This window comes from Brassica napus, chromosome A3 (assembly GCF_020379485.1).
Source record: "Brassica napus cultivar Da-Ae chromosome A3, Da-Ae, whole genome shotgun sequence".
NCBI lineage: Eukaryota > Viridiplantae > Streptophyta > Magnoliopsida > Brassicales > Brassicaceae > Brassica > Brassica napus.
The window spans coordinates 23,593,855-23,621,459 of NC_063436.1; the positions used below are offsets into that span (position 1 = coordinate 23,593,855).

At 36.8% G+C, this 27,605-nt stretch overlaps 5 protein-coding genes across 7 annotated transcripts; all 5 read left to right on the forward strand.

Annotated features, from left to right (window-relative positions):
- Positions 1-263: 263 nt before the first annotated feature.
- Positions 264-9,300, forward strand: LOC106444400 (light-harvesting complex-like protein 3 isotype 1, chloroplastic). Its single transcript, XM_022716768.2, has 8 exons — positions 264-566; positions 719-803; positions 919-1,540; positions 5,899-5,983; positions 6,099-6,399; positions 7,451-7,588; positions 7,676-7,995; positions 9,200-9,300. Exons 5-7 carry the CDS (start codon positions 6,282-6,284, stop codon positions 7,981-7,983), a joined length of 564 nt encoding a protein of 187 aa, XP_022572489.1. The 5' UTR covers positions 264-566; positions 719-803; positions 919-1,540; positions 5,899-5,983; positions 6,099-6,281; the 3' UTR covers positions 7,984-7,995; positions 9,200-9,300.
- A 5,661-nt stretch (positions 9,301-14,961) lies between these two features.
- LOC106440230 (calcineurin B-like protein 1) lies at positions 14,962-17,681 on the forward strand. Of its 2 annotated transcripts, XM_013881846.3 has the most exons (9): positions 14,962-15,200; positions 15,531-15,661; positions 16,037-16,119; positions 16,477-16,536; positions 16,623-16,731; positions 16,837-16,889; positions 16,987-17,067; positions 17,181-17,293; positions 17,386-17,681. In XM_013881846.3, exons 2-9 carry the CDS (start codon positions 15,583-15,585, stop codon positions 17,447-17,449), a joined length of 642 nt encoding a protein of 213 aa, XP_013737300.1. In that variant the 5' UTR covers positions 14,962-15,200; positions 15,531-15,582; the 3' UTR covers positions 17,450-17,681.
- A 208-nt stretch (positions 17,682-17,889) lies between these two features.
- LOC111197910 (pentatricopeptide repeat-containing protein At4g17616) lies at positions 17,890-19,987 on the forward strand. The gene has a single exon (XM_022716769.2). The coding sequence runs from the start codon at positions 18,024-18,026 to the stop codon at positions 19,959-19,961; it is 1,938 nt and encodes a 645-aa protein (XP_022572490.2). The 5' UTR covers positions 17,890-18,023; the 3' UTR covers positions 19,962-19,987.
- Positions 19,988-20,768: 781 nt separating this feature from the next.
- Positions 20,769-23,847, forward strand: LOC111214253 (NAD-capped RNA hydrolase DXO1). The gene is made up of 13 exons (XM_022716771.2): positions 20,769-21,265; positions 21,355-21,596; positions 21,687-21,752; positions 21,867-21,945; positions 22,053-22,132; positions 22,234-22,257; positions 22,382-22,506; positions 22,641-22,857; positions 22,950-23,003; positions 23,098-23,144; positions 23,232-23,316; positions 23,401-23,464; positions 23,557-23,847. The coding sequence occupies exons 1-13, from the start codon at positions 20,887-20,889 to the stop codon at positions 23,691-23,693; spliced, it is 1,599 nt and encodes a 532-aa protein (XP_022572492.2). The 5' UTR covers positions 20,769-20,886; the 3' UTR covers positions 23,694-23,847.
- A 134-nt stretch (positions 23,848-23,981) lies between these two features.
- Positions 23,982-25,981, forward strand: LOC111197909 (casein kinase II subunit beta-2). 2 transcript variants are annotated; one of them, XM_022716772.2, is made up of 5 exons: positions 23,982-24,444; positions 24,711-24,935; positions 25,008-25,117; positions 25,212-25,377; positions 25,555-25,981. In XM_022716772.2, exons 1-5 carry the CDS (start codon positions 24,219-24,221, stop codon positions 25,683-25,685), a joined length of 858 nt encoding a protein of 285 aa, XP_022572493.1. In that variant the 5' UTR covers positions 23,982-24,218; the 3' UTR covers positions 25,686-25,981. The 2 variants fall into 2 exon arrangements, with proteins under 2 accessions (XP_022572493.1, XP_022572494.1); XM_022716773.2 differs by having other exon boundaries at positions 25,023-25,117.
- Positions 25,982-27,605: the final 1,624 nt, after the last annotated feature.

Here is a 27,605-nt window from a genome sequence, read left to right on the forward strand (position 1 = left end):
TATTTATGCGGCTACTGAAAATAGTTTGACAATAATACCCCTCCGACGATTACTTTTAGACTCATGTGCACGTGGTAATCCTCCACACTGACGGTGATGGGTTTTTAATACTAGCCCATGAATAACTATCACTATCAGTTTCCTTTTTGTTCTTTTCGAACTGTGTGAAACACTAAAACGTTACGTAGTTTCTATTTTAGAGAAAGAAACGACATACATGTTACCTTCTCCGACGATAACACGTCTCTCTCTCCCGACGGCTTATTAAGAACCACTTGTTGAGTGAGCTTTAGCTAAAGAAACCATTAACAATGGCGTTATTGTTCTCCCCGCCAATCTTCATCCCAAAGATCTCACTCTCTCTCCTCTCCACGAACCGCTTCTCTCTCCTCGCCGTCACTCGAGCTAACTCCTCCGACACTGGGATAACCTCTCCTGCGACCGCCACCACCGTGGACGTTAATGAACCTCCTGCATCAACACCAGTTGTCGAGTGTCAAGAATCAATATCAAGTTGATCACTCGTTCTTAGATTCTACTTCGCTCGTTTGTGACTAGGTTCTTAGGTTTGTAGTTCGATCAAGAACACATACACACAATTTGTTTACCCAGACTTCGTTGCCTACTGTCTGGGGAGAGATCCAAACTCTCAAGCTTCCACTAGATCATATATGATGATACAGAGTACAAAGAGCTTACAACGTTTCCTTTGTTTCAGGTTAACTTGACACAGAAGTTACCGGAGAACAAGCGTTGTATCTGAAAGTGCACCACCGGCAATCAGAGTCGTAAGAGAAGATCAGGTCAGCTCCTTCACCGTCGCTCCTCCGTCTCTTCTCTCTCGCGTAGCTCTCTCTTTCTTTCTGTATCTGATCAGTGTAACAGAAAAGGTCTAACAACCTTTTCTTATCCTTTCAGGTTATAAGGACGATGATCTATTTCCAAAACGATGCCGTCCTTGTTAATACTCAATGCGCAGTCGTATAGCTTCTGTCACCGAAGCCCAAACTGATTCAGTCTCTGGCCCAGCAGAAGCCCGTACCGAGAGGAGCTGATGTTCGACAACCTTTAGCTCACAATCTCCACCTTTGTCGAAATCATACTCTCTCTCTTTGTCTTTTGAACATATCACCACCAAACCTCAACTCCGAGTTTCAACTAATGTCACCGATCAATCAGCTTCTTCAATCAGGCTCTAGACTTAATCTCCTGACGCATCTCTCATCCTGAATCACAGAACTTCAACCAATACCAACCAGACTCACGCCCTGCTCTGTCTTCTTCCTGAGATCAACCTCTCTGAAGATAACCACGTAAGGGCCCTGTGTTGACTTTATCTGTTCTGTTTCCCATAGAACTTTTACCAGTCCTAGGCTTTGTCGATTTTTCTTCCTCAATCAGATTAATTTACCTTATCTGATCTTCTGTTTCCACTCCTTGTTTCGAGGTATCCAATCGACAAGACCCTCTCGGAGCTCCACCTGCTTGGGTTAAGCGACTAACTTGAGTTTTCCCAGACACCGCTCGAAAGCATTTCCAGGTAAACTCTTTGTTAGAAAATCTGAAGCATTTAGGGTAGTGTGCACCTTCTGTAGATCCACTTGACCTTCGCGAACTTTGTCTCTGATGTAGTTGTATTTAGTATCCATGTGCTTAGTTCGGAAATGATAGACTGCATTCCTTGCTAGGCAAACTGCACTCTGTGAATCACATAGTAGTTTAAAACTTTTGAACTTAAATCCCAACTCATCGCAAATCTTCAAAAGCCACTTCCCCTCTTTTGCTGCTTCTGTTAAGGCCATATACTCAGCTTCTGTGGTTGACAATGCCACCACAGACTGAAGTGTTGACCTCCAACTCACGGTATTACCTCCCACTTGAAACACATAAGCTGAAACAGATCTTCTACCATCCAAATCTGCTGAGTAATCAGAATCACTGTAGCCGACTATCTCAAACTGATCTTGCTTAGTAAAGGTTAGGCTTATGTCCAGTGCTCCTGTTAGGTATTTGAAAACCCATTTGACTGCCTCCCAGTGACCTCGTCCTGGTTGAGCCATGTACCTGCTGATCAGACAGATAGCATATCCCAAATCTGGTCGAGAACCTATCATAGCATACATTAGGCTTCCAACTGCACTGGCATAGGGAATTTTATCCATATATTTAGCCTCTTCCCTTTCCTCAATCTCAGTTAGCTTCTTCAACTTAAACTGTGAACTTGTAGGAGTAACCACAGCCTTAGCTCCTTCCATGTTAAAATTCTTCAGAACTTGTCTCAAGTATCTTTCCTGTGACAATTTTAACACTTCTCTCTTTCTGTCACGAATTATATCCATTCCAAGGATACGTGTAGCCTTACCCAAGTCTTTCATTTCAAACTCTGTCTTTAACCTGTCTTTCAACTTCTGTATCTTGTTCATGTCTTTAGCAGCAACTAACATGTCGTCCACATACAATAGAAGATATACTCTGTCCTTCAATTCTTCTCCGGTAAAGTAGACACACTGATCATTCGCACTCTGAACAAACCCCTGTTTCTTCATAAACTCATCAAATCTTTGATTCCACTGTCTAGGAGACTGTTTGAGTCCATACAAGGATTTCTTCAATAGACATACCTTTGATTCATCTCCCTTTTCAGTAAAACACTCCGGTTGATCCATATAGATCTCTTCGTCTAGATTTCCATACAGAAAAGCTGTCTTCACGTCCAGTTGCTCAAGTTCTAGATCGAAATTCACAACCATTGATAGCAGCAGTCTGATGGATACGTGTTTGACTACAGGCGAGAAGATCTCATTGTAATCTACTCCTTCAATCTGTGTGAAACCTTTTGCTACTAGTCGAGCCTTGAATCTTGGTGGTTCCACACCCGGGATTCCCTCTTTGAACTTGAAGATCCACTTGCAACCAACTATTTTATTTCTGTTTGGCTTCTGAACTAGCTTCCAAGTTCCATTTTTAGCCAATGACTTCATCTCTTCTTCCATTGCTTTCTTCCATTCTTTCCAATACTTGCTCCGCATTGCTTCAGCAACAGTTCTTGGTTCTTGAATCTCCATATCCTGAGCACATACTAAAGCATAAGCTACGAAGTCCCCACTCTCAAACATAGCTGGTTTTTTCAGCTGTCTCTTCCCTCTGTCTCTCGCAAGAACATAGTCATTCAGTGATTCCACCGCATCTGTATCTGCTGGTGGTTCTGCGCTTGACTCAGTTTCACTCTCTAACTCTGACTCAGATGAAGATCCTGGATTCAAAGACTCAACTTCAATTTTCTTACTAGCTCCACCTGAATCAGAAATCCCGTGAACTTTGTCGAAGTTGAATGTGACTTTCTTTGAGTTGTTCTTCCTTGATTCCTTTTCTTCCATAGCGTCTTTAAACACTAAATCCTCATGAAACACCACATTTCTGCTCAATGTGCATTTCCCTTGGTCCGGCATCCATATCCGATACCCCTTAACCCCCTGAGGATAACCCATGAAATATCCTTTAACAGCTCTAGGACTGATTTTGTCTTGAGTAGTGTGTACATAAGCCACACTTCCAAAACGCCTCAGGTGATCAAGATTAATTTTCTCTCCTGACCAGAGTTCTTCAGGAATTTTGAAGTTCAGTGATGACGTTGGTGATCTGTTGATCAAGTATACAGCAGTCGAAGCCGCCTCTGCCCAAAACTGTTTCCCAAAACCTGTTTCTGCCAACATACATCTTACTTTATTCATGATAGTCAAATTCATCCGCTCAGAGACGCCGTTCTGTTGAGGTGTGTACGAACAGGTCTTGTGCCTTTTAATTCCTGCTTCTTTGCAAACCCCATCAAACTCCTTGTTACAAAATTCGAGACCATTGTCAGTTCGTAGACACTTTACTTTCTTCCCAGTCTGAGTTTCAACTAGCTGCTTCCATTCTTCAAAACTTGCAAAAGCTTCTCCTTTAGTTCTTAGGAATTTAATCCATACTTTCCTTGAGAAGTCATCAATGAATGTGATGAAATATTTGCATCCAGCTAGACTCTCCTCAACTCCCGGAGATCCCCAAAGATCAGAATGGATGTATTCTAGAATTCCTTTAGATGTGTGCTTACCGGTTTTGAAACTCTGCTTTTGAGACTTTCCCAAGACGCATTCTTCACAGAAGTCTAGTGTGTGAATCTCACTTCCATCTAGGTAACCTTCCTTTATCAGCACATTCATGCACTTCAGTCCCATATGACCCAGGCGAGAGTGCCATCTCTGTGCTTTGTCGACTTCTGGTCTTGCCACTGCTGCAACGTTCTTCTCAACTGATCCTTCAAGGTAGTATAATCCCTCATTATACTTTCCAGACAACACTTTCCTTCCATCTTTATAAAACGTCACTCGAAAACCCGCTCCTTCATAGTTGCAACCATTTTTCTCTAGTTGACCGTATGAGATGAGATTCCTTCCCATCGTAGGCATGTATCTCACGTTAGTAAGAATAACTTCAGTCTTGTCGGGGTTTCGGATTTTGATCTTTCCTTTTCCTTCTACCTCGCTGTGAGTGTTGTTTCCCATTAAGACTTTTCCCCCTTCTATTTCCTCAAAATCAAACAGTGAATCCTTGTCTGGTGTTATGTGAAAGGTACAGCCAGAATCCAGAACCCATTCATGTTTAGTGTTTTGAACGCTAGCTGTTAGGATCATAGGTTCCTTATATAGACCCACGTTTGCTGCTTGGTTCTTCTGATGATCATCTTTTCTTTCTGGGCAGTCTCGTTTGTAGTGTCCTTCTTTACCACATACCCAACACTCACGTCCCTTAGGTTGACCCTGAGTTTTCTGAGCCTTTTTGAATCTGTTTCCATTGCTCTTACTTCTGTTCCGATTGTACGAGCCACCTTGACGTTTATTCTGTCTACCTCTCTCTGCAAACAAACCTTCAGCTTCAGACTTTCCTTTTCCTAACAAGCCTTTTTCTCTCAACTCAGCTTCCTTTGCATAAGCCGACGTTGTGACTTCTTTGACTGTCAGCGTATCCTTCCCAGTACCATATTTTAATGTGTGAACTAGGGTATCGTACTGAGGAGGGAGACCTGTCAGTATCTGAATGGCTTGATCCTCGTCTGATATTGTGATGTTTAAGCTAGCCAGATCATCAATAAGCTTTAGGAATGAATCCATGTTTTCCTCAATGCTTTTGTTTTCTTGCATCTTGAAACTGGCAAAGCTTTGCTTGAGGTAGATTCGGTTTGGAAGTGTTTTTGTCTGGTAATCTGCTTCAAGCGCCTTCCAAACTCCCATAGCAGTCTGTTCCCTCATGACTTTCCTCAAGACTATGTTCGAAAGGCTCGAGCATATGAGGTTCCTTGCTCTTGTATCTTTCTCTTTAGCCTTAGGATCTTTTTCATCTTCCGCTTCTGATTTCACTTCTTGATCATCTTCACCTGATGATCTCGAGTCAGTGACTCCTGCCAGAACATGGCCCAGTCCCTGCAGCTCAAGTTGCATCTGCATCTTGAATTTCCACAAACCAAAATCCCCTTTGCCGTCGAACTTCTCCATCTCAAACTTCTTAACCGCCTCCATGGAGATAAGCTCGCGGTAGCCACTTGATTAATCCGTATTAGATCGTAAGTGCCTTAGGTCGCTTAACCGCAACCAGATCGAGAACCTCCCTGCACAAAACCTGGCGCTCTGATACCACTTGTCAAGAATCAATATCAAGTTGATCACTCGTTCTTAGATTCTACTTCGCTCGTTTGTGACTAGGTTCTTAGGTTTGTAGTTCGATCAAGAACACATACACACAATTTGTTTACCCAGACTTCGTTGCCTACTGTCTGGGGAGAGATCCAAACTCTCAAGCTTCCACTAGATCATATATGATGATACAGAGTACAAAGAGCTTACAACGTTTCCTTTGTTTCAGGTTAACTTGACACAGAAGTTACCGGAGAACAAGCGTTGTATCTGAAAGTGCACCACCGGCAATCAGAGTCGTAAGAGAAGATCAGGTCAGCTCCTTCACCGTCGCTCCTCCGTCTCTTCTCTCTCGCGTAGCTCTCTCTTTCTTTCTGTATCTGATCAGTGTAACAGAAAAGGTCTAACAACCTTTTCTTATCCTTTCAGGTTATAAGGACGATGATCTATTTCCAAAACGATGCCGTCCTTGTTAATACTCAATGCGCAGTCGTATAGCTTCTGTCACCGAAGCCCAAACTGATTCAGTCTCTGGCCCAGCAGAAGCCCGTACCGAGAGGAGCTGATGTTCGACAACCTTTAGCTCACATCGAGAAAGAAGAAGTTGAAGATATGAAGACGACGGAGAATTTTACCAAGTTCGAGGATGCGAGGTGGGTTAACGGAACATGGGATCTGAAACAGTTCGAGAAAGATGGGAAAACAGACTGGGATGACGTCATCGTTTCTGGTTAGAACCTGGAACTTAATTTTTTTCCATCATTTGAGTTTTACGTAACTTTTTGTTGGAACTGTTTTTTGGACAAATGGCTATGGCCAATATTCCGGTAAATTTTTCGAGCAATTTGATTGTCGAAATGACCGGATTGTGGAATCGTAGGATTCATTGTTATGAGCACTATGGTATAGTGTAATCATATATCAAAAACGAAGTTCGTTTGAATGAGAAATGAAAGTCTAAATAGATTATTTGTAAAATATCTATATTAGAATTGTGAGGTAAGAAACCTCTTGTGTTTAAAATGGAGAAGTTATAACAAAGTTATAAAAAAACTTTATAGACACTTTGGTGTATTATAAAAAGAGATATTTGGGCTGGATCAAGTTTTGGAATTAATCAAATAAGATTAATCTTGTTAGCCCAAATTCATTTGCTAATTATTTAAATAAATAATACAAGCATATTATCTCTTGGTGTAGAGAATGATTCTCACGTTTTTGACCAAGGCTCTTCATTACTACTTGACTAAATCTTTGACCAATGTCAAGTTGATTTTGTGAATTTATTTTCGTAACATATGAAAATCAATCACCTCTTAATAGTCATTATGAAGGAATCAAAAACCACCATCTCCATTTAGTGCTCGCAGTAGCACACGTTAGACTTTATATTCTATATAAAGGTCATGCTCTTCTCATTCTCAAAATATACATCCAATACAAACAAAACCACTTTCTCCTATTTTTTTTTGTTTTGTGTCTGAGAGTATAACATAGAAATAGGTTCGACAGGCTTTGGTTCTCAAGTGCTGTGAGACTGAAGATATAGGCAGTTGTATCCTGGGATTCTTAAACGTATCAAACCGGCACACTACGGGCGTTTAAAGGATTAAGGAAAGAGATCTAATCTCGACTCTGCTTCAACCTAGTTCTTTTTCAACTTTGGTATTATATTATTATATTTTTATTCATGTTATTTGTAAATTTTTTGCTTTACATATCAAATTTGCCTATCTAGTAAATTTGGTGCCTACACTTTTTTGTACTTCTGTTTTGTAAAGAGGCCAAGAGAAGAAAATGGCTCGAAGAGAATCCAGAGACCACGAGTAACGACGATCCTGTAATCTTCGATACATCAATAATCCCATGGTGGGCTTGGATGAAGAGATACCACTTACCCGAAGCTGAGCTCCTCAACGGTTTTAGTTCCTCTGTCTCAAAGCTCTAAAAGAATAAACACACAATCTAGCTAGGGGCTATAACTAAGATGTTACATTATGTTGTAGGTCGTGCTGCGATGATAGGGTTCTTCATGGCTTACTTTGTTGATAGTCTTACTGGAGTAGGACTTGTTGATCAACTGGGGAACTTCTTCTGTAAAAGGCTTTTGTTCGTGGCTGTGGCTGGAGTTCTCTTCATCCGCAAGAATGAGGATGTGGATAAGTTGAAGAAACTTTTTGATGAGACGACGTTATATGATAAACAATGGCAAGCAGCTTGGAAAGATGGTGAGGAGGACACATCATCATCGTTGGGTTCAAAGAAGTGTAAAGCTAAAACAGAGACTCTTGCTTCTTCTTTTTTGGTTATATGATGTTGTAATTAGGTGATGATTGTTTTCCTGGTTTTTAGATTTTAGTTTCTGGTTTTTGGATTTTAGTTTCTAGTTTTTAGATTTTAGTTTTTGGTTTTTGGTTTTTGATTTTGCAGTAGATTTTGGTTTTTTGAAAAGCATGAATGGTTGTTTTAGATTTTAGTTTTTAGTTTTTGATTTTGATTTTAAAACTAATAGAATAAAAATATTATTCATAGTATTTTAAAAAAAAACTGTAAACAGAAAATAAAACTGTGATTAAATGCTAAAATATTTTTTATTCATAGATTTCTATCGTTATTTTTCTGTAATTGTTTTAGTTTTTCTAAAATTAAAAATAATAAATATTTGTTTTAATTTTTGGTTTAACTATATTGGTTAATTATTTTTGTTTCAAGCTGAGATATACTAAATACTAATAACATAATTTGACTTACTATAAAAATAAGAAATATTACATACTTTACCACAGTAAGATAAATTTATTTATCTTAGAAAATGTTTAAAAAATAATAAAATAAATTTATTGCTTGTCTTGAACTGATATAAATGAATAAACCTACATTCATATATATTATATGACAATACACAATTAATCATTATTTTTAAAAACAAACTAAATAAAAATTAATTACATTTTAAAAATTGTGCTAGAAGTAAATAAATTTACGAAATTCAAATATATAAATAAATATCAATAGTTCGATCTTAAAGTGATGTTTAATAAATATAGATAATCTTTTAGTTTAATAAATCAAAAATAAATATCTACATATTATCAGTAAAAATATTTACATTTGTTTATTTTGAAATTAAAAATAAATAATTATGTTAATTTAAACTTTGTATAGGAATTTTATTTTTCATATTAGATTCTAGATGTAAAATATTTTATTGAACTTTAATGATTTGGAATAATTACTATTTATCACTTTAATCCTTTCTTATTAATATTTGCTTATATTAATACATAAATATGGAAATAGTTTAATAAGAAACAAAAAAAAAAAAGTTTACAAAACCCACGTACATAGTTTAGAAAACCAACAAAACATGGTTTTTGGTTTTTGCTTGAAAATAGGTAGTTAATCCAAAATCTAGTTTCCCTATTTTTTAGGGAATCTATTTTTATAAAATCTTGATTGGTAAAATAATGGCTTTTACAAAATCAAAAACCAAAAACTAGTTTAGAATCTGCAAATAATCAACTTCTTAGTCACAAAGAGATAAGACTTTTTTTTTTGGGTGCTAAACCAATTCACTCTAAAAACAATCTTTCATACAATGAACAAAATTGATTTGCCAACTTTTGTTAAACTATCGCCAACATGTGGTTTTGTCCCCTGTGGAGAATACTGAAACTCCAACCCTGTGAAAGGTGACCTCCATCTTTCGTTATTTCCTATTCCAGTTATGTGTCTTCTATGTAAGTATGTTTGGTCTTTTACCCTTGACGAGCTCGGTAAGAGTTACCGTTTTCTTACATGACGACAGGATCCATGCCGCTACAAAAATTATATAGTTTTTTAAAAACAATTCAAATAAAAAAATTGATTGGTAACCTTTTTTACCGACGCGTTTCCGACACGTCCGGAGACCATGCCAAAGATTCAATTCAAGCCAACCATTAAAGTAATTTTTTGGATTTCAAGAGTACTTTAATTAAATTAAAATAACTGGCCGAATTAGAAGACTAACCCTTTTGTTGTGGAGCATTCTTTTCTAAAGTAAATATTTTCTTTAAAAAATAACTCTGTAAATCTTTTCTTAATTTTGAAAATTAAAACATTCTCTCTCCGTTTTTAAAAAATCCATATTTTAGAGAAAATTTTTGTTTCAAAAAGCTACATATTTTATATTTTTCAATGTAATTTTTGTTAATTAATAATGAAAAATTGTGAAGCTCAAGAACATTATTGCATTTCTTAAAATCTTATTGATTTAAAAATATATAAAATATAAAATTACAAAAAACTGTACATTTATAGCTAAGTTTTAATATGTTTTATTAAACTGTGTGAAATTTCTAAAACATATATCTTTTAGGAACGGATGGAGTATTACTTATCAATTTCAGTTTTGCATAATTTAGTAAAATTAAAACTATTTTGCTTAATTTCTTTTCTGCTCCAACTATAGTCTTCTAGTTGATCTATTTCTGATGATTTTTTTTTTTGTGTATAAATCATCTACATATAATTGAAAGACATACTTTATGTATAATTGAAAACATCAATATATAATCCATGTAAAGCCAGCTTTGGGAACTAATATACTTCCTAAACAATTTTAAAAATGCAACCAGGCGTATGACGTGAATATATGTTCGAATTATAAATTTGGGTTTCTTTAGTATACAGAATAAAAAACTATAAATTAATCTCATGATTGCCAGGGGTTGTAGACCTTTGGAAAAGACAGGGGTTCAATCAAAGGTAATAACCATAAATAATCAAACAAATTAAGATATAAGATATACGATTTTGTATTGTTGTTTTGGACGATAATCACGTGGTCAGGTCGTGATTAAGGTCCTAAACATGTCAAACGTTGTCTGCCACGTTGCAGACTAATGTAACGATTTCACACCGACTGGTCTACGACTTTTATTTAAATCATAAAACGATGCTTTATAATTAAATTGATTCGAAATATTTTAGTGACTTGACTTCTTTAGTTAATAAACATCTGCTAAAGTGTCTAACTATGTTAAAAGATCATTACAGTTAGAACCTGTTAGGAGGCTTCACATAGGCTTGGGCATTTTAACCTAGACCCGAAAATCTGAATTAGAACCGAACCAAGAATTTACAAATACTTTTTGGATCTAAATTTTGTTTATTCGAAAGAACTGGAACTGAAAAAAACCGATTCAAATAGACCCGTATCCGAAAAGAACCGACCCGATAAGAACTGATTTGTACCCGACTTAAAACCATGTATATACAAAATTATATTTTTTGTGTTCTATTTTATATATATTATTTTATGATTTAGATAAAATATCTTTTGTTAATAATATTTTTTATTATTTTGTAACATTTTTAAAAATATTTTATTTTAATTATTAGTAGTTTCATTTAAGTTATTTTGTAAAAAATTAGATATATATGATAAATATCGACTAAATTATATGGAGTTGGGTATATCATGTCTTTTTTAGATTTTAAATACCTGAAACCGATCCAGATCCGATATGGACCTGAAAAATTACGAGTATATTAGTTATATACCAAAACTGATCCGGACCCAAGAAGAATCGACCCAAACCCGAACCAAAATTTTTTAAATACCTATTGAATCTAAATGTTTAGGACCCAAAGAACTCGAAACGGAAAAGAATCAGCCACGACCCGACCCGAAGACCTGAACGTCCAGGTGTACCTTCACACTTCATGTAGTGTGATTTGATGTAGGGATAATTGTTGATGTCTTTTATATGGTTTGTGTTTAAAGTTTAAACGTCAAACATAGTTTTAGTTTTGATATCTTCAAAAGAAAATACAAGCAATATAGGTTTTATCAAAATATCTTTTATAGAATATGCAAAAAAAAAGAGTTGGAGTCAGAATTTTTGTTCTGTTTGGGTTATTTCGTTTTTTTCTTTTTCATTTAGAAAAAGATATGATATTCCATCACAAATATTTAAACTAGAACAAGAACATATGGAAAAGAAACAAGAACATATGGAAAAGAAAAAAAAAACGGAAAAGCAAAAAGAGATAGAAATAAAAAGAGAATAAGAAAAAGAAAAGGATACAATCGGTTTCAGGAAACAGCACTTTCCATTACAATCGGTTTGAAGAAAATATGATGTTTCCCTGAATTTAGAATTGTCGGTTTCTACATTTATTTCCAATCTTAAAATTCTCCCCATCTCATTCGGTTTTTGGAAAATATAAAAGTAGTCGAATTATTTATGGGAACAAGTATCAATACTATTAAAACAGAAGGCCCTTTTTTGAGGTACCCTTCTGTTTCAACAATATTTACAGAACCATGCCACTGCTTTATTTAAAACCTATACTTTTAATTATATAGAAATATTCAACTAAATATCTTTTAATCTAAAAGTTATTTTTTATTTAATTTCCTTTCTTTTACTTTCAACGTAGTGAATATAGTTGGAAGAATTAGATTTCTTTCCAGTTTTTAGATTCGATGAAGGAGCTTTGTTGATTCCCAAAACTTTAAAAAAATTCTCATAAGTTCTTCCATTCTTTTTTTTCGTCCATTGTTCTACCAATTAGTTAAAAAAGAGTCTCTTTGCTCTCTTAGCAACAAGATTGAGAAATAGGGAAACTTTGCTCTTCACCTTCTTCTCTTTTCTCTCTGTGACTTCTTTTTGCTGATTCATCTTTCTTTTTCTCACTGATTAAGCTCTCAAGTCTCAGGTCTGTGTATGCTCTTTCTTCTAGACACATTTTTTTGGGTTTCCACCTGATTTACATTGCTAGGAAAACAAATGCAGACATATAAAAGTTTAAGAGCAATTCTATCTGAGTCAATCACCGGCAGACGAACTCGTGTTGCCTAGCATATCAAAAGCTATTCGATCTATTCTATGTTCCAATCAGCGTTGTTATTCAGTTGTTATTTCCTTGTGTGGTTTACGGTGTTCTTTCACTGTTAAGGTTTGTCTTGATTTATGTCCTGTCATAGAAAGTTTTTTGTTGTGAATTTCGTGTAAGGAGCTTTTGAAAGAAACAATGCCCAAACATAAGGCTGTATTGATCTGGTATTTTATTTCCTCAGAGGAGTGTTCGTCTCTGATTGATGGAGTTGATGTGTTTGTAAATTTTAAGGTAAAACTCCTTATTCTCAAACTCCAGCATCAACCTCTTCAATTGTCTGATTTGACACCCTTTTCTCATCTCTATATTTTTTTTAATGGCATGAAGGTGAGAAGTTAGTGCTGGAAAGAAACATCACTTCCTCTGCATTGTTTCCTTCTCAAAACAGTTAAGTGTTTCAAGTAATGCACCAACAAAAGGAAAATTAGCTCCAGTGATTCTGCCGAGATTTATGTCAATACTTAAGCATATTTTGTATATATATGTCGAATAATCCTCATCATTAATATTTTTAAACCGATGATTCTGTACAGTTATTGTAATATTTATTGTTAAAAAAATATATTGAGATCTTAAGAGATTTAGAGTTTGTGATCAACACAAAAATTTAAAACGTTACATAACTAACAAATATAATATCACTATCAACTACCACTATATAGTATATTCTAAACATGTACAAATAAGAGTGTTTCTAATACATAGATAAGTGTACTAAGCATATATTTTTCCTAATTAAGAGGAATGTATTGAATTAAAGGTTTTAGAAGATTTTAGAGTATTTTAATTTTGGTTGGATTTAGGTGAAATTTGAAATTATTTGAGTGATTTTAGTAAAACTTAAAAATAAAAATGAAACCAATAGGTGATTTGGTATGATATTTTCTAAAAATTTCAAAGTTGTTTAAGTGATTTGAAATGATAATATATATTTTTAAGCTTGGACATTCGGGGTCCCAATCGGATTTCGGATTTCGGCTTTGTCTAATCGGGTTTTGGTTATTTAGGTTTATCAAAATCAGTCATATTTGGGTTCTATCGGGTTCAGGTCGAGATTAGTAAATCATCAGAGAACTGGTATAACCCGATGTAATTTTGGGTTCGGGTCCCAATCGGTTCTTTAGTTTAAAAGTATCTGATTTATACCTAATTTGTAGTCAAAACATAAGTAAAGTCAGTTCTTTGATTTTAGAGTATCTGATTTGTACTTATTTTATGACCGAAACATAAGTAAAATCGATTCAAAAATAAAAAAAGAAACATCAAACGTGACCACTTAAAATCAAATAAAATGTAAACATAGTAATTAATCGAAAGATAACCAAATAACTAAAAGAATAAACGACAACAAAGTTCTCATGAAACGAAAAACATTATTCAAGCCTCAACCGCCACCTTCAACCATCAAACTTCATGCAATAGATAATTATCTTAGAAGTATATTAAGAATTGAAACTAATTTGAAAAATAATCAATATAATTTGAAAAACCAACAACTAATTTGTTTGTTTTTTGAAGTATATACAAAATTAAAAATAATAAAAATATATTAGGAATTTTAAAAATAAATTAATTCTCAAATATAAATATTAAAACTCAAAGGTTGAAAAAAAAAGGTTAATCATGAATCAAAATCAGTTTTAAAAGATTAGCCCCCGTTGTATAATTGAAGTACTTGAAATTTAACGGGTTTCTAACATCATTATATCGAACAAACTGAAAACCAAAATATTCAATCACCCTAACCAAACTCAATTTCATAAATAACTTAGCAGTTTCTATATCTTAAACCGAAAAAATGAAAACATTAAACCGAACTAAAATAAAAAACCAGCAAATAATAAAATGGACCAAACCAAACGGCCACGTTTAACATATTAGTTAATATATAGACGGGTTAATAAATTTGTTACCAAAAAATAATCCCGCGCTTTCAAAGCGCGGGTCAAAATCTAGTAAAATATCTTAAAATATTAGTACAAGTATACAGAGTATGGTAATTGGTATATTCAGAATATTCCTCCTGATGTACCAATTTGACTTTTTTGATTATTTAAAATGGACGCATCTTTGAATTTTCCGGATGTGAAAGATATAGGTATTTTGATAAAATCCAACTTTTGAATTTCTTGCCCAACGGCAATGAATGTTTTTTCTTTCTGGATTTTTTTATACACCCACAAATATTTTTCATTATGCTAACAACACATAATTTCCAGAACATAATCATCGTATATGCTTACGTAATTAGCAGAAGGAGAAAATGGACAGAAAGAAAAGTAACAGAAATCAATTAGGAATGGTAACTGAAATATTAGGAATGGTAACTTCCAAAACTGACTCGTCTCGCACGCGCTTACGACCTTCACACGTGCCGCATCCCATCTTATAATATAAGCCGAAGCCGCCCGCTGCTTGATTCTCAATTCTTCCTTACACAAAACAAAACAAACAAAAAAGCCCACAGCTTCTGTAGTAAATTGATTTCAACCGTCCGATCATTCATCTTGCTATCAACCTTCACCAATCCCTACACAGATCATCTGCCTCTCTCTCTCTCTCCCTCTCTTCTCTTTATTTTGCTGTTTATATCTCCTCTCTCTGGATTTCTCCGGCGAGCCGTTCTCTTAGGTTGTGGTGGTGGTGAGTGTTTTGGCTTATGAGATTATTTACATTTTTTTTTTGTGATTTTGAGTTTGAATTCTCGACGTGCCTGCATTACCTTCTTTGATTCTCTACCTTCTGCTTTTGGAATCGTTTTTCCTGGTATACGTTTTGAATCTCTTTTTGGATTCCAACAACTTTTTCGAAAATTTGACGAAAGCTGTTGAAATTCTAGACAATCATCGTACCATTGTTGTGATTTATTATACATTATGTTGATGTTCTGTGTTTTAATTCAAACTATCATATGCTCTGTTTCTATTGAATATGTGAAAAATTCTAAAAAAAGATGTTTGTGATTATGGGCAGTAAAATCAAAGCTTTAGCATCCGCAGAATCTTGTCTGTTGGCATCTCTGTAAATGGGCTGCTTCCAATCAAAGGTAGCAAGAGAATTCCGTGGACACGAAGACCCTGTCAAGCTTGCCTCCGAGACTGCCTGTATGTTTACTACTTGCTCCTCTCTACATATCATTCCTCTGCATGTTCATTTGTTTCTTGAGGATTCATCAGCTTGATTATATCTTGCCCTTCTTTTCTCAATTGATCTAGTTTAAGTTAGGGGTTTCGTTTATATGTACCATAGTTTAAACATGTTTGTTATTACCAAATCTTTATTCATGTTAACTACCGCTTCAGTTTAGTAGTATATTTTCTTATGCAAGAGTTGTCAAGAATCGTTTCTGACTCATTGCTTTGATGCTTTCTATCAGTATCCAAAAATGTTTCAAAGTAGATTAATCTTTTTTTTTGTTTGGTTCCTGGTACTTTTTGGTTGATATTGCAGCGTGGCTTGTTTTTTTTCTCTTTTTCCAGTTAGTGTGAGTGAGGTTGAAGCATTGTTTGAGCTGTTCAAGAGCATCAGCAGTTCCGTTGTTGATGATGGTTTGATCAACAAGGTACCTACCTACGTAAAGTTTTTTGATAAAATTATCAATCTTTGGACCCCATTTTGATCTTTTCATGACCCCACTCTAGTACTCTTTTTCCTCTTTACGCTATTCATCTAATAGTAGTTCTCCACTTCGTTGCTAGTACTATCTGTCTGTTCCATAATGATTCCTCCATGCTAGTACTATCTGTCTGTTCCATATTGCACCACTAATTCAATGAATCATAGCCCTTAATGTTTGACTTGAATTTTCTTATTATATATCAGATTGCTTTTGGTTTTGAATTATGAGGCTTTCTTCATGGCCCCACTTTCTTTATCTTTGTGTGTGTTTGTAATGCTTCCTTCACGTGCGTGCGTGCAGGAAGAGTTTCAACTTGCCTTGTTCAAGAACCGGAAGAAGGAGAATCTATTTGCTAACAGGGTATAATCTAAGTTTCCTCACGCTTTAATGAAATTTATTATTCTCGAAGACTAATATTTAATCTAAGTAATCATTCTCCCTTGCAGATATTTGATATGTTTGATGTTAAACGAAAAGGAGTGATTGATTTCGGCGACTTTGTTAGATCACTCAATGTTTTCCATCCCAATGCTTCTTTAGAAGACAAAATAGATTGTAAGTTTACGGCATGAAGAGAGTTTTATAACTATTATTACTTCTCGAAGCTTTTGTGTGAAGAGTTTTATTTATTATGGTCTTACGTATTTATCCTTTTCTCAGTTACATTTAGGCTTTACGACATGGACTGTACGGGTTTCATTGAACGACAAGAGGTAACAACAATATGCATTCTGTATTCTTTTTGCATTTCCGAGCATTTCTCAAGTATATCAATAATCAAACAAGTACATGTGCTTGATATATTTGCAGGTGAAGCAAATGTTGATCGCCCTTCTGTGTGAATCTGAAATGAAATTGGCTGATGAAACCATAGAGATAATACTAGATAAGGTTTGTGATGGTCTATTTTAATAACAAAAGTTTTTTTTTCTTTCTAGCAAGTTATACCATTAGTAACTAAAGTTTTAAACTTCGTCTCTTTCTTTTTCTGCATTAATGAACAGACATTTGAAGATGCAGACGTGAATCAGGATGGAAAGATTGATAAACTGGAGTGGAGCGATTTTGTAAACAAGAACCCATCACTACTTAAGATCATGACACTCCCATATCTCAGGTATTCATGGGAACCAGAACTCAAGTATACTTGAAAAGTTAAGAAATGAAATAGCAGATGAGTTTTCTTAACGTATGAATAAATCTGCGCAGGGATATAACAACAACGTTTCCGAGCTTTATCTTTAACTCGGAGGTGGATGAGATTGTCACATGAAGAAACACAAAATCGTTTTACAAATGGTTGGACGAACAAAACCAAGTTCCGAGTTGATCAGTGTAGTCCACAACAGCTGTTTGCAAACACACACAGTAGATCATATCTTTTTTTTTCTTTATAATTGTTTCTCTTACATAGTAATTTTCATATTCTGGGTTCCTATTTTCTTCTCAGAACATTTTTGAAATCCTTGGTTTTTTAGCTTTAAATAGAGCGTAAATCACCAATTCTCTACGTCATGTATACAGAAAATGTTTTACGAGTTTGTACATAGCACACATCAATACGTTTGTAAAGATTAAAGATTTTACGCATACAAAAAGAAAAAAAGATTTGTTATGTTATATAATTGTAGGTCTGATTGTTCCAATTGAATATTATAACTGCCAAAACTGCAAATTAAGATTTTATCGAGCCCTTTTACCGTAAAAACAAAAAGTTACAAATGTCTTCGGACCAAATGAAATTCACGGTTTCGCCACTCGTCTTCTCTCTCGACTCCAAGTTCCGACCAATCTAGGGTTCTTCAAATCCCTCGTGTGCTCTCTCATTTGCTAAATTCTAGATTCAGATGCTTAGGAAACGGAACTTTGTTCTTGAATCGCTGCGTGGCATAGTTAGCGCATCTTCGAAATCGTCCCTGTTCTGCAGCACTAGTGTTCAACCTGCAAGACTAAGCTGGGAAGCTTCTTCACAAGTGATTCTCAAGAAGAAGCTCGAAACAGCTCTCAAGCATCACCGCGTAGATGACGCTTGGGACGTGTTCAAAGATTACAAACGTCTCTACGGGTTTCCAGATAGTTCCACCATGAACAGGTTCGTCACTGTCTTGTCTTACTCCTCCGACCCCGCTTGGCTTTGCAAGGCTGATGATCTGTCTCGTTTAGCTATAAAGCAGAACTCAGGTCTTGTAAACTCCGATGCGTTAACTAAGTTGTTACTCTCTCTAGCGAGAGCTCAGATGTCTGAATCCGCTTGTAACATACTCCGCACAATGCTGGAGAAGGGATTTGTTGTAACCTCTGATGTGCTGAGGCTTGTGGTGATGCATATGGTGAAGACAGAGGTCGGGACTTGCTTAGCTTCGAATTATTTAGTTCAGTTTTGTAATCGTTTTATGGAATTAAAAAGGAATAGTAATGTCGTGAAGCCTGATACGGTTGTGTTTAATCTCGTGCTTGGTTCTTGTGTGAGGTTTGGATTCTCTCTCAAAGGCCAAGAGCTTATCGAGCTGATGGCGAAAGTCGATGTGGTTGCGGATGCGCACTCGATTGTGATCATGTCTTGTGTTTATGAAATGAATGGGATGAGAGACGAGTTGAAGAAGATCAAGGAAGGTATCGGTCGTGTCCCGAGTCAGCTTCTTTGTCACTATCGTCGTTTGTATGATAATTTGTTAAGCCTTGAGTTCAAGTTCGATGATGTTTGTTCCGCGGGTCGGCTTGTGTTAGATATATGCAAGAGCAAGGACTTGCCTTCGGTTCAGAATCTCGAAAAGGTTATGGTTTTGCCTGTTGGGTCTCACCATATCAAATCCGGTTTAAGGATTCGGATTTCACCTGAGCTTTTGCAGAGAGATTCGTCTCTTGGAGTGGATAGTGAAGCAACGTTCGTCAGTTACGCAGATTCCAAGCTTGGTTTCACTAACAAGACTCTTGCTAAGTTGGTATATGGTTACAAGAGACGTGAGAACCTCCCTGAGCTGTCAAAGCTTTTGTTCTCGGTGGGTGGAACTAAGTTATGTGCTGATGTTATTGATGCTTGTGTTGCTGTTGGTTGGTTAGAAGCTGCTCATGATGTTCTTGACGACATGGTTTCCGCTGGCAATCCCATGGACTTGGCTACATATAGAAAGGTCTTGTCTGGTTATCACAAGAGCAAGATGGTGAGAAACGCCGAGGTTCTTGTCAGACAAATGACGAAAGCCGGTTTAGTTACAGATCATTTAAACGAGATTAAAGATTGTGAAAACACAGAGCTCAGGGGATTATTGGCTGAGGAGATCAACGCAGGAGAGCAAACCAAAGTTCCAAGCATGCTCTACGAGCTGAACTCGTCTCTCTACTACTTCTGCAAAGCCAAAATGCAAGGAGACGCCGTGACGACCTACCGTAAAATCCAGAAGATGAAAACAATCTCACCGACTGTGCAAAGCTTTTGGATCTTGGTCGACATGTACTCGTCTCTCGGAATGTACAGGGAGATCACAGTCACGTGGGGAGATATCAAAAGGAACGTGGCGAGCAGAGACTTGGAGGTGACGCAAGATCTGTTGGAGAAGCTTGTGGTGAACTTCCTGAGAGGTGGGTATTTTGAGAGAGTGATGGAGGTTATAAGTTGCATGAAGGAGAAGGGCATGTATAACGATGTAGCTATGTATAAGAATGAGTATCTTAAGGTTCATAAGAATCTATACAGAACTTTGAAAGCAGCTGATGCTGTGACAGAGGCTCAAGCGCAGAGGGTTGAGCATGTTAAGGCCTTCAGGAAACTTGTTGGTATAATATGATTATAAATCTTGGTGGCTTCTTCTAATCTTCTTTTTCTCAATGGTCTTTTCCTCGCTGGTATATTTTTGGGGGTTTGGATTCAAATGGTACAGCTGCTTGTAGACCTCGGCCCTGTTCGAACCGCAAAAACGTATTTTTCCGCAAAACTCATAAAACGTATTTTTCCGTCAAAACCATAAAAATGCATTTTTTCGCGAAAAGCACGTATTTTTTCAAAAACCGTAAAAATATTTTCGATCAAAATTGTAAAAATGTTATTTTTCTGTCAAAACGTAAAAAAAAAATATTTTAGTCATTTTATTAAGAAGTCCACCTGGATGCAGATAAAAGTTAAAAAAATGAAAAGCAAACAAACATAGTTACATAACGAAATTAAGAAACGAACAACATCCCAATGAAACATATGGATGCGACATCTAGATGGACTATCTGGATGCATCTTTCAGATGTACAAACGAAGAGAGCCCTCTTTAAAACCACCAATCGACTGAACTTGCTCGGCTTCATTTCGATTGCCTTGTATAGTGAATCCTTGTTTAAATGCAAATTAAAATGTGCTATAAATTGACAACAAAGGATGTGTGTAAATGTTGACGGTGTAAAATCCAAAAAGGATTACATGGAGTTTTCTGAAGTTAACCCAAAGTTGAATGTATATATGTAGAGAATATTATTCTGAAATATAGAGGGTTACTTGGTAAGTTCAGTAAAGTTACATTCTCCTTTGATAATAAATAAAAAGAAGCTAAATGGACCTGATTCGTTTCCACATTTTACATTAAAAGCCCAATAGAGTGACCAAAACCGAGTTAACTCGTGAAGTAACTCGCTGTGTCGTACTTCTCTTTCTCGATTCGGATCGGAAGCTCTCTGCTGCATCGGGAAGGAGCTGAAACCTAACCCCCAAAACCTTTTTCTCTTGTCATGGATTTACCGCCGATGAAAAACCCAATCGAAGATTTGTTCGGAGAAGACTCCGACAACGACTCTCGATCTTCGCGCTCGAAATCCTCCTCCTCCGGCTCTTCCTCCTCCTCCTCGTCTGGCTCAGCTTCGTCTTCCGCGGCGTCTTCCTCTAAAGGCGGAGGAGGAGGTGGTGGTGGTAGCAGCTCAAGCGGTAGCGGAAGCAGCGGCGGGAGAGAGGAGCATGGAGATGATGATGATGATGATGGAGTAGATAGCTATAGGGGAAACGATAATGGAGAAACTGCTTACCACGAAGAAGAAGAGGAGAAGGATCTGTTTGGGTCTGATAATGAAGAGTACACTAAGACACCTGCTTTAAGCACTTACTCTATTCCTGGCAAGTTCGAATCTTGTTTTGATACAGTAGATAGCTAGCTAATAGGAGAGCCACTACTATCTTTGTTAATAGTTTCTTAAATGTAACAGTTTTGCCTGCGGGATGGAGCAATGACAATAACCATGGTGGGAGAGGAGGAATGGGACGTGGGCGTTGGTCTAATGGGAGAGGAGGACCTGGGCTTCTCCCTCGTCCCGGGCCTTACCCTGGAGGACGTGGTGGCCGAGGTGGGAGGTACCAGAGTTATCAGCGTGATGAGCGTTTTGTTTCCGAGCTTAAACTTTCTAAGAGTAAAGAAACTTTGTCTAGGAAATCTACCGTCTTTCAGGAGGTAACAACGTCTATCAAGGAACACTGTTTTAGTTGTTTTAAGAGCAGAGCTGCTTTTGCTAACGTGTTTCGTTATGTTTGATATTGACAGCCGTGTGAGCTTACTAGCTACAGTCGTGTAGAAGGTGGAGAAGTGTTCTATGATGAGCGAGGATTGGTGAGTGCCTTTTTGGTATTCTTTGTTCTGTTTGACTATATCTAGTTGTATATGCATGCGAGCACATACATATGTAAATGTTTAAATCATCCGCACTCTGTTCTTGTATTCCAGAGGCTTTTCAAGCGTCATGTTTCTGAAGACATTGGAGCGGATTTAAATCAAGGTTATGATACTTTTATTGAGAAAATAGGTAATGGTTTTAGTGTTTTTACATTATATTTTGTGAGAACTATTGGATCATGTGCAAGATGTCGAAGTTTGAGGTATTAAGCTGATTGTTTTCTTTTTTTGAGGCAGATCTGGGCTCTGAGGGATTTGGTGACCTTCTTGGCAGCATAAGAGCAAAAAACATTTCGTTGGAGAACATTCATTTTGTGGTATGAAGTGCTTGTGTGTATAAGTCCATTTAACTCTCAATTTCATTACATTGAAGAGATTTTCACATCAACGTTGTCTTTTTGTGCTTCTTTTTGGACAGACATTCCGTAATAATCTGAACAAGGTAAATAAGATCCTCATCATTTATTTTACTCTGTTGCTTGTTACTACTGTACTGAACAAGAAACGAGAATGCACAATTCTGTTTGATAACTCACTGGCTTTGCTTTGTTTTATCTCTCTCACAGATACTGGGTGCTGCTTACAATCGGCATGAGCCATGGGAAATGGGTGTGCATAAGAGGAATGGAACCATATATCTGGATGTCCATAAACTGCCTGAAAGGCCACAGAGTGACTTAGATCGCCGCAGGTAATCTTCATTGTAGGAGACAGACAAGGTTTAATAGTTAAGCAGTGTTTCAGAATATTAGGGCAGAAGAAATGTGTATTACACTGCATTTTTTGCTACCCTAATGTAACCAATGCTATCTATATTGCAATCAGATGTTACTGGGGATATTGTTTCGAAAGCCTTGCAACGGAAGATCCAGGAAGAGCATATGGGGAAGAAATACACCACGTGGATGCCAATGTTGAATTCTGTTCTGTTGTCAAGACTAAACTCGGAGCTCACCGTGTTCTGATGGGTGCTGAAATGGATTGCTGCGATGAAACTGATGAAGGAAGGAGGATTTATATAGAGTTGAAAACTACTCGCGAGGTATGCCTCTTCATTGCTAAGTTAAGCTCCTTTGTTATTTCAGCTTCTTTTCATTGCCTGTAACTTTCCTACTGTTTCTTTACTCTCTGTAGTTGGATGATCGTACCGTAGAGAGATATGAGAGAGAGAAACTGCTTAAGTTCTGGGTAGGTACTAAGTAATGGTGTCTCACGAATTGCATATTCTCCTTTCTTGTGGATTCTTAGAAGTAACAATGAGAAAACTGGTTTATTGTTGCAGATACAATCATTTGTAGCAGGAGTGCCATACATTGTCGTTGGATATAGGTAAAGATAACCTTATATAAGTTTTCTCCTTTTTGAGATTCAAGCAGAGCAATCAAAGTAAACATTTTCTTTTCCTTTGTTGTGTAGAGATGATGGAGGGAGACTAGTACGCACAGAGAGACTGAGAACAAAAGATATCGCACACAGAGCCAGACTGAAAAACTACTGGCAGGTCAGTATTCTATCCACTAAACTCTCTCATTATAATCCAAATCTTACTAAAACTAAACACAAATGAGATTTTGGGGGAAACTAGGGAGGAGTGTGCTTGGCATTTGCTGATGAGGTTCTTTGCTGGCTATACGGCACTGTTAAAGAGAGTAAGCTCCTCCGATTTTCTTTTTATTTGTGCCTCTCTCTACTACATATAGAAGTGATGGAAGACCAATATCTTTATGTGTTTTATTTGCAGACGAAGATTACACACTACAGTTCGTGCATCCTTTCATGAGGCTAGAGCTTCTTCAAGCTCAGTCTTGTCCTGACGCCATCACTAATCATGTTCACCTTCTTCAACATCCTTCATCACCACCACCACCACCTCAGTAACACTCTCTGTGATTCTTTAATGGAAGTTTAGTACTTAGAGATCAGAATCAAAAAATTTCTTTTGAATAAAGCTTGTTTATTTTGGATTTCTCTTGTAACTTATATATAAGTTAACCAACCCAAGCAATGAAAAGATTTTATATTTGGTTTAGAAGAAATGATCTAACATGGGCCGGGCCTGTTTAATTCGGTCCAAGCCTTACAATCGTATCACGTGAGCGTCACGTGTCTCTCCTCTTCACGGAGAACCTAATTATATTTATTCTTTTCCCGTTTTACCCTCGTCTCTTTCTTTTATTCCTTTTTTTTTTCTTATCTGTGTATGTTCCACCAAGAGACTAGTTGTCAGATAGATAGATATATACGCGAGGAGGCGAGAAGCTCCGTTTGGAAACCCTAGAGATCGTGAAGCTCATCCCTCTCCTTCGACGCCTCCTTTCGTTCTTCTTTTTTTTTGGATTCACCGGCGTGGATCTCGGAAGTTGTATTTTTTCAAAATTGGGAGAGATTAGATTAGATTAGATCATGTATAGGGAGAGGGGAACGGTTGGATCCAAGTCGGAGGTCGTCGATCGGAAACGGTTAAACGAGGTTCGCGATAATCGAGCCTCCCATTCGATGTCTCAGCCCGTCAATGGGAAGGGCAAGGCCGCATCGAACTCGGTCATGATAGGGAAGCAGTTGCATGACCAGAACAACAACAGCAGAGATTCACGTTCCGGGTCTCTCTCGAAGACCACCATCTCCGACGGTGAGATTCGTCTCTTATGCCTCTATTGGTTGTTGTGAATCGCTCGAGATTCTATCCGAGTCCGTTACCTAGGGTTTGCCCCCGTTTCTCAATTTGGGTTTCTTACTTATGGATTTGCTCTGTTTCTTAATTTGGGTTTCTTTGAAATATATTGAATTGAATGAAAGCTAGAAACTTTGAATCTTAAACGCCACTTTTGTTTTTCATGATTCCTAGAGCAAGACTTTGTTTTTGTTTTTTGATGAAATGTTGTGTGGTTGTTTTAGCTGTGGATATATCAGAGACAGACAGCGAGGAATCGGAGGTGAGTGGCTCTGAGGGGGAGGACACCTCGTGGATATCTTGGTTCTGCAACTTGCGTGGGAACGAGTTCTTCTGCGAGGTTGATGATGATTACATCCAGGATGACTTTAACTTGTGTGGTCTCAGCCATCAAGTTCCTTACTACGACTATGCCCTTGATTTGATTCTCGACGTAGACTCTTCTCATGGTAAGTCCTTACAGAATGAATTAGTATGTATTTGTTGATATGGCGTTTAGGTGTTGCTTTCAATGTTAACAGGTGAGATGTTTACAGAGGAACAGAATGAATTGATTGAGTCAGCTGCAGAGATGTTGTATGGAATGATTCATGCTCGTTACATATTGACCAGCAAAGGCCTGGCTTCCATGGTAAAGAAACTTTTTTATATACTTGAAACAGTCCTGTTAGAATATACACAAAGTGTTGTTTTGGTTCTTTACCAATTACTAATGATTTTTACAGTTGGACAAATACAAAAACTATGACTTTGGAAGGTGCCCGAGAGTGTATTGTTGTGGGCAGCCTTGTTTACCGGTTGGGCAATCTGATATCCCTAGAGCAAGCACCGTTAAGATATATTGCCCCAAATGTGAAGACGTCTATTACCCACGATCAAAATACCAAGGCAGTATCCTTTTTTTACTTCGCTCGCTCCTCAACTTATTAGTTATATTATACTTACATATGCATGCTTTACAAAGAGTCTAGTCTGGTTTCGCTTTGATTCTCATTAGATATTATTCATACATCTTGCTGTGTTATTTGCTGCAATCTTTGTGTGTGTTCTTTAATAATATAAAAACAGATATAGATGGAGCATACTTTGGGACAACGTTTCCGCATCTGTTCCTGATGACGTACGGACATCTTAAACCGCAAAAGGCATCGCAAAGCTATGTGCCAAGAGTGTTTGGGTTTAAGTTACACAAGCCGTGAAGGAAAGAAGGAGCGAGCAGCTACGAGAGCATCATGCGTTTTGAGAAAGCAGAGGAGACTTGTGTAAACAACAAAAGAAGGCATATTTGTATTCAGGAAGCTGGAACTAGGTTGTCTCTGTTATTGTTTTTGTGTGTCCCTTAATAGGTTTAGACTACTACATTAGCTGCAAGTAAAATCCCACATAACAATTGTAATACATTACCCTTTTTTCTTCTATTTGCTTTTTTACCTCGGTTTCCATTTGAGTTTTTCCTTTGTATCAAAACCTATCAATGTCAGATTTTCGTGAGACATTCATGTTTTTGTGGGTCTCTTGATCTCAGTTCCATTCAACCAACATTTGTTCTAAAAAGCCCATTGTCCAACATAATCCACGGGCCACTCTGAGGCCTTTATGATGGAGCTGTCTCATTCTCCACTTACCGTAGCCGTCAAGAAACTCAATCAACATAGTCAACGACTCAACAAATATGTATAGCTTCAGTTATGGCTTTTGCGAGTCAAATTGTTGAAAGATTCGAGCTTTGTCAAGAAAATGGGTTGAGCTTCGAATATTATATGATCATTTTGTTTGTAATGAAAGGGTCACAAGCAATGGCTAAGCAGTTTTCATGTCTAATCTCAGGCTTCTCAGCTTAGAGGATCATCTCTTCACTACAAGTACCCCAACGTTGCCTTGGAAAAAAAAAGAAGACTTAATATCTTGCTCGGTAGAGGAATACTATGGTTGAGATGATATTTGTTTTGGCTTTTTTTGTATGATATTCTGGTGATTTTGAAACCAACAAAAGAATCTCGTTTAAACAGATAATATACATGGACTTCAAATCATCAAATGTGCTTTTTGGATGATGATTTTTATCCGAAATTACCGGACTTTGGCCTTGCTAGAGAGGGTCCCGGAGGAGACAAAACTCATGTTACAACTGCATTAACATTTCTCATACTAGCAGCTCCAGAGTATGTAGACACCGGCTATCTCATGACAAATAGCGATGTCTATAGCTTTGGAGTTGATCTGTATGAGATCATCACTGGTCGTCGCACAATAGAACGAATGAAACCATTGGCTGAGAAGATTCTTGTAAAATGGGTTAAACTATATCATGTTAATATAAAAAGCAACGAAACAAATATCCAGTTGCTATGGTCAGGAGAGTTGCTAAATTGGCTGATCATTGTCTGAAGAAAAACGATTAAGAGAGACCCAACATGACCTTTGTCGTTCAAAGTCTTAGGAAAATTATCAAAGAATCAAATTCCGAAAATATGAGAAGTTCTGTTGGAGAATTGACAAAAGGGGTTATGAACTAATGAGAGCCTAGTAGAGGAATACTATGGTTGAGATGATATTTGTTAATGTGCATTAATATGAAGTGTGATAAAAGCCCAAAGTAGTAATGTAATAAGCCCATTAATCCAAATCAACACCTGCCTTTCCAAGTAACTTGACCCGTGATACAATATCTGAATAACCAACATCATGTGAATGTGATTGTGATCTGATGTGGGACGACATAATACATTTTAAGACTGCAAGAAGATAATACTACAGATGATTGTGAAAAAAAGAACTTGTGGTTAACAGAAGATCTATGTTTGTGACTTGCAAGAGATGAAAAGCTTATTAACCTTAAATCTTTCTTTCTGAAAATGAAATTGTACTACTGCTTTCTATAACTAATTGTACTTCAGTTTCAATAAAATGAAAAGAAAAACTTGTACTGCACAAATGATATCACAGAACATGGGCAGAAACAAATTGTCTAAAGGCTAATAATACATCATTATATTATTCTTTCGAGTCATATGACATCAAACCTACTCCAAATCAGAGTTGATTCCAACACTACATCAAATTTTATTTCGAATCATAACTGTATCACATGTCAATTTAATAACGAAAATTAAACAAAT